General features: G+C 29.6%; 2 protein-coding genes across 2 annotated transcripts in view; both read right to left on the reverse strand.

Moving 5' to 3' along the window:
* The window catches only part of LOC148229158 (beta-1,4-glucuronyltransferase 1-like), a 90,387-nt gene extending 89,505 nt beyond the window's left edge, over positions 1 to 882 (reverse strand). Inside the window, exon 1 of the mRNA XM_088198490.1 lies at positions 743 to 882. The gene's annotated coding sequence lies outside the window, so the exon portion shown is untranslated. The remainder of the gene's footprint in view (positions 1 to 742) is intronic.
* An 854-nt stretch (positions 883 to 1,736) lies between these two features.
* On the reverse strand, positions 1,737 to 6,436 carry LOC148229159 (uncharacterized). The gene is made up of 5 exons (XM_088198557.1): positions 6,370 to 6,436; positions 4,644 to 4,817; positions 3,830 to 4,036; positions 3,096 to 3,452; positions 1,737 to 3,031 (listed from the first exon to the last, which is right to left on the reverse strand). The coding sequence occupies exons 1-5, from the start codon at positions 6,407 to 6,409 to the stop codon at positions 2,793 to 2,795; spliced, it is 1,017 nt and encodes a 338-aa protein (XP_088054683.1). The 5' UTR covers positions 6,410 to 6,436; the 3' UTR covers positions 1,737 to 2,792.

A 6,436-nucleotide genomic window follows, 5' to 3' on the forward strand; every position in this document is an offset into this window, starting at 1 on the left:
TATGAATGTTGCCAGGCAGATTTTTTGCTTCACACGGGAGTGACATACGGAGAAATGCATATTTGAATATTTTTCGATATTCGAATAAAAAGACATGTAGACTCGGCATAAAGGTGAATATGAGCGGTATGTAGTTATTTCTTAACCCTCGATTAATAGCCATATCACATAGCTTATCTTCACAGGCAACATTGAAATCCTTCTTGGAGATAAATGGATTTCTTCGAGTTGCAAAATTTAGTTAACGTTTTTTTAATAAGATTTTTCAAATTCTAATAAGATTTTTATCGTAAGGGTAGCACTGGCAACCCTAAATGAAATGGTTATATGTGTATTACACCACCTGTCAGTCGATTTATTTAAAATATTTTAAATAATATTCAAATAATAATTTTCAACAGGTGGCAATGGACACCAATAGACTTTTGGCCAAAAATGTTCGTCGATCAACAAGTGAATAATTTGAATGAATTATTATTTTTTCAGATGAAAAATCACTTGGCCCAAAACGCGCGGCAGATCGAGCATGGATTGTTTTAACGGCATTAATAAAAACGCCATTTTTTATAAGACAAGGGTTGAAATTTAAATATGTTATTATGTACATATGTGTTGGGAATAAAAATGGATGCGCAGCGGGATCCTGGCCAAGGACGAAACGTCTAAACACGCCTTTGAATATCGAGGGGCGGATTCCTAATTGTTTAGGCCGAGGGGCAGCCTCGCACGGAGCTCGTATTACCTGACAACGAGAAGATGCGCCTTGAAAGCGAAAGCTCGCAGCGGGACGTACGACGCGAAGAGCACACACCTACAAACGCTCGCGCACGCGACGGCCCACTGACACTTTTTGCCCGCGGTTGCTCGGGCGACGCGTGCGACATCCAGCGGCCGTCGACGCAACTAAAGCGATCCTACCATCTGCCGATGACTGAGCGTAACTATTACTATAATAAAGCTATTGCTTAGGCCTTCAAACGCAAGATGCCAGCACAGGATTGCCATATATGTTGAAAATTAATACGATCGACAAGGATTATAATAGTCGTAGATCAGTGATTCAAGAACTTTCATTTAGCGGATCGGTAGCAAATTTTTCCATTGCATCGCAGTATCAAATTAATTATTTTTTTATATGGTCATGGTTTTATATGCCATGAAATTTATTTAATTCAATATGGTTATACCAATACCATCTAATAATAACCGTTACATGTTTTATTTGTTAAAGTTGTTTTAAAATAAATAAAAACGCAGTATACTCTATTTCCGTTAACACAGTCAGTTCGAGAGCTATTCATTTTATCATTATTCATAATTTAGAAAAAGATAGCAACTTTGGGTTTACACCCATATCCATACTATTAGCTACGGATATACGTTCGATATACTTATCGTTACTCCTGTTTATATTTTAAACAAATTTATAGAAAATAAAAAATTATCAACCAATCGGAGTAATAAGTATATCGAACGTATATCCGTATTGTGTGCTTTAGAGCTAATAGTAAGAGCGTAAACTTAAACTTGCCATCTCTTTCTCAATTATGAATAATGATTAAATGGATAGCTCTCGAACCGACTGTGTTAACGCAAATGGAATATAGTACAAAGAACTCTTTTTTACACACAATAGAAATCTACCTAATTCTTGTTTTTAAGTATGTTAGGTCATACAAATTTTATTGCTACCACAAATACGATAAAAGTCACAAACATAGAAGAATAAAACAATATTTTATTGTGTACATTATTTTTTTATTATTTAATAGTCAGTGTTCATAAAATAAACAGATTTGTGAATTATTCACCAATAAGTAACTAGAAAAATTGTCATACCACATATATAATTTTTTTACATGCTACAAAAATAGTCTTATGTACTTTATCTTTCTACAAGCTTAATCTTTCATATATTCATTATAACTATGGTATATGTATATATATATATTCAATAATAATAATTGATATCACGCATATATTTAAAAAAAGGCACATCAAGTCTCACAGGATACTTTTAATATAAATGTACGTATATAAAAAGTATAGTTAAGAGCACCAGATTATACGTCATAAAAATACATTAATTAATCTTATCAACTCACATTTTACAAAAGCCCAAGCTTGATGTATTGTTTTTTTTTATGTTTTTGGCATCTTTCATTATTTCTAAAATTATATTTTAAATAATTTTTACGCATATATTATAGGTTGTTCATCGATAAACTCAAATGTGACCTTGTTTACTTAGTAGTTGATCTTCTTTTTCAGTGCTCGTTGATCTGACTAGATTTTTATTATTTATTATACATATATTTGACTTGTATTTTTAATATTACTTCTTTCATTATCATTTTTTTAACGGACCATATTGCTTAATAGTATTATACACACTTACATAACAAATATAATATACAATTTATAATAACTATCAGACTCTCATTGGTCAACCACAGGTGGAATCTGATTCAAATGGGTTCCTTTGGAAGTTCCTCCAAATTAAACTTATAGAAATATTAATAATCAATATTGAATCTAGAAATTGTTTCACGTAAATTGTAATAGTTACAGAAAGTTAAGACACTGATACTAGATTGATAAGATAACAAGAAACTCGTACATGTTAGTAATTAAGACGTCATCTAAAAAAGCAAGATCTTATAGGTAAAACTAATGACTGATTAAAATTATCGTATAATTTTACATGTAATTTGAGATAACTTTATCACTTTGACACAAATATCTTATTATATTATTGACATGATGATATAGATTAATTTGCCTTTTCCATATTAATTTGCTATATATCTGCATATATATTTGGGATAAAACTCATCGTCGCGAGCTTTGACAAAAACTTGATTGTTTGAACCAACACCTGTGTCAATCGATATCTGATTAACATTTTTATTCATGTATCTGTTGACTATTTTACCTATCAAAACGTCTGCGACAATGAGCGTAAACAGATTGCCTGATTGCATTTTGGTACACCCATAACAATAATAAAAGTCGTTAGAGAAGCAAGTGCCTAAAACAAATGTTATAACTCAATAATCACAATCAAATATAATACATAAATTCCCTCTACTTACCTGGACCGTAGCGGCGTCGATTATCAAGGTTTCTACGATAGTCAAAGTTGTTAACCAATATGCCAGTTACATTAGTCAACTGGGTGTTATGGAACAATTCGATGACTGAAAAATGACCATTATTGGTAACATCGTATTCTTTCTTTCTCAGCGTAAAAGCAGCAAATGTAAATGGATTATCACTCTTCATTTGGTCTATAATCTGCCACTTTCGTGGTACTTTGATATTCATCTTTCCCGGCTTCAGCTCTAATTTCAAATTAGAAACCTTATCGTTTTGTCGATTGATAAAATGTGTGAGTGAATTCTTTGGAATCACATTATCCCGGTTTATATTATTAAAGATCTGTATTATGTCTAATAAAAGAAAAAATATATTAATTACAATTTACTGATTTGGGTAATAGTTAAATTACGAAATTAGATTGCATATTGGCAATATGCAATCTAATTTTGTAATTTACAAAGAAAATAAGATGATTCTTCAAAAAGAGTACACAAACGCAAAGCCTCATGCCGGTTATATATAAATAGATAAGTTGGCAATTAGTTAAAATTTAAAAATACACAGTTGAAACAATTTGAAGAATTGAATTGCTTTTAAATGTGCACTTCTGCCTCAATTCAAGGTACCTCACATATATACTAGAATTGATTGCAGCAAATTTTCATACAATTCTCAAATTGGCTCAACCAGGATACATATAATAAAAAAAAGTAAACTTAACACTCACCAAGCTCTTTGTAAAGATTGATTTTAACTTGTAGATGGTTGAATTGTTCTACTGTAGATGAGATTTTTGGTGCAGGTGTTTTTATAACATTTTGAGTAACCTCTGGTGCAGTTTTCAGAGAAGTATTTGTCTGGGCTACTTTTGGTAAATTTAATAATATTTTTCGATCTTGATGGGTATTTGCTTTACTCGATGACGGTGTGGTTTCTTGATTTAAAAAAAATATATTAATACAACTCTACAACATTACATGCTAGTAACATTTCCAATCATAATAAAATTTGGGAATTTCATGCTGCCAGAGTTCACAGTATTTTCTACAAACTTATTACCTGATTTAAAGTTTGGATAATTTTTACAAGTCTTCTTTATTTGTTTTGACTTGATCAAAATTGTTTATATACATAAATCAAATGCTAAACGCTTTGAATGTACATAATATTTTTATATTAATATCAGTAATATAGCCTATTGTTCTCATTTATCTATTTGCAATTTAATTATAATAATCTAATCAACACATCTTTTATTGATATTAAAAATTAAATTCACTACTTATATCGATCACAATACCTTAAATAAAATCAATTATATGTTAAATTTGTAATTCTTAAAAGCCATTCAATGAATTTATAACTTGCCATATATATCTTTTAGGAGCATTACAACATAGCAATTCGAAAAACATTTACATAGCTATATTTTCTAGGACTGGAATAAGAATAATGGCACATTTAAAATGCAATTATACAAGAATGTAGAATCATATTCCATCGTTTACAGGACATGTTATTAATTAAAAATTAAAACTCACCATTAAATCTTTCATCATATCTCGGCTCATGTAAGTTTGTTACGGCTATTGCACGAGTTAGATAATTTCTACGAATTCCTTCATCGCTTATTCTGACTTCGGTGTTTCTTTCATATCTGTCCGTATGCTCATAAGGTGCGGTAATAACATTGTTTCTTCTGTATGTTGTTCTGCCTGCATGGACATATATGTTAAATAAAATTATATTTATTATATTATAATAACAGTATAACATATAACATTAATTAGAATCAATGTCTTAATAATTTTCCTAAATTCGAGATTAGCAACTTCATAACTTTTCCAATTTGAAGAGATAGAGCATATAGATATTATACATATTAAAATAGAGGCTATTGCAGTCAAAATACACAAATATTTTTACAATGATACTGTTTAAGTGATGTTATTTTTAGAAACGTGACCACTCAATTTTTTTTTGTTACTTCCGGTTATTAAAGGAATTATCTGATTTATGTAATGCTAAAATTATACTTTACATCTTAAGTAAAGTACCAAAGTTGTTTAGCGAATGCATGTTTTCTTTTGAGTACTGCGATTACGGTTCGACAAAACTATTTTTAACATCCTACCGCTCATTTGTCGAATACACCGGAAATTTCGTCATCAAGAGCGGTAAGTTGACGCTCTCGCAGACTCGCTCCCAATTACATTTCGCCAGCATATTATTTATTGAATCATTATTGATATTATCCAATACAATGACTTCTCAAAAACTCTCAAACAATGCAAATAATTTCGAATCAGATTTTAAAAATTTAATTTAATACTTTAATATTGGAGAAATCTTTTGTCTTCGACCTTATGAATAAATATGATAGTATGGTTTTATCGTTTCAAAAAAAAATAAATCGCTAATTTTGCTAGATATGTACGTATATAGTTTGATAAATAATTTAATACTTTACTTTTATCGGGGGTCAAATTTATTAAAAACAAAAATAATTATTCATTATATTTAAATATGTAAAATTATATTTTCATTGAAAATGAACGTGTTCAAACTGCCTTGTACCGAAATAGAAGCCGTACAATTCCTGCAAGAACATGTTTAGTGTACATGAGGTGCTCACTGTTCTGACCAACGCTCAACGCAACGTTGGTAAAAAGTGAACACCCCATGAATAACTCTCTGCAATGAATTTATTCAAAAAAACGTAAATTATAATTGTATATAAATAAATAAAATTTATAAACAAATAAATAAATATTTTTTTAGAACAAGTTTTACTCTCGGTTAACAGAATATGGCAATAATTTTAAACTACATACTTTTCTAATATAATAATTTAATTTTAATATTTTTTTGTTTAAATTTAGTTTAAATTGGTTAAATTCATTAAATATAATAATAGCATTATTCACCATTTTTATATAAAAAAACAGATTTTGAAAACGAAACTTTTTTGAAAACGAAATTTCACAGCAATTTATCTTCCTCGAACAAAAAAGTTTGATAGTTTTTTTATTTTTTGATTCCTCTTTTGATATTTTCAAAATCTAGTACGTCTTACTTTAATGTTATCTAAAAGTGAAGTATCTTTTAGTCCCATCTCTATCGACCACCATTACCTAAAGTTCATAACAGTAGCATCGAACTTGTATGATTCACCAATTAAATATTATAACAGCTAGCTTTCACTTGTAAAATAATATCGGAATGTTGGTAACTGTCTATATATAAAGTTTTTTCAAATAAACTTACCCTGAATGGATGATTTGAATATTGACAAGCAACCCCCCATACCGGCTAATTGACGGAACAAAAATAC

Source organism: Plectrocnemia conspersa, unplaced genomic scaffold (genome assembly GCF_051122295.1).
Source record: "Plectrocnemia conspersa isolate PC_06_02 unplaced genomic scaffold, ASM5112229v1 ptg000011l, whole genome shotgun sequence".
NCBI classification, from domain to species: domain Eukaryota; kingdom Metazoa; phylum Arthropoda; class Insecta; order Trichoptera; family Polycentropodidae; genus Plectrocnemia; species Plectrocnemia conspersa.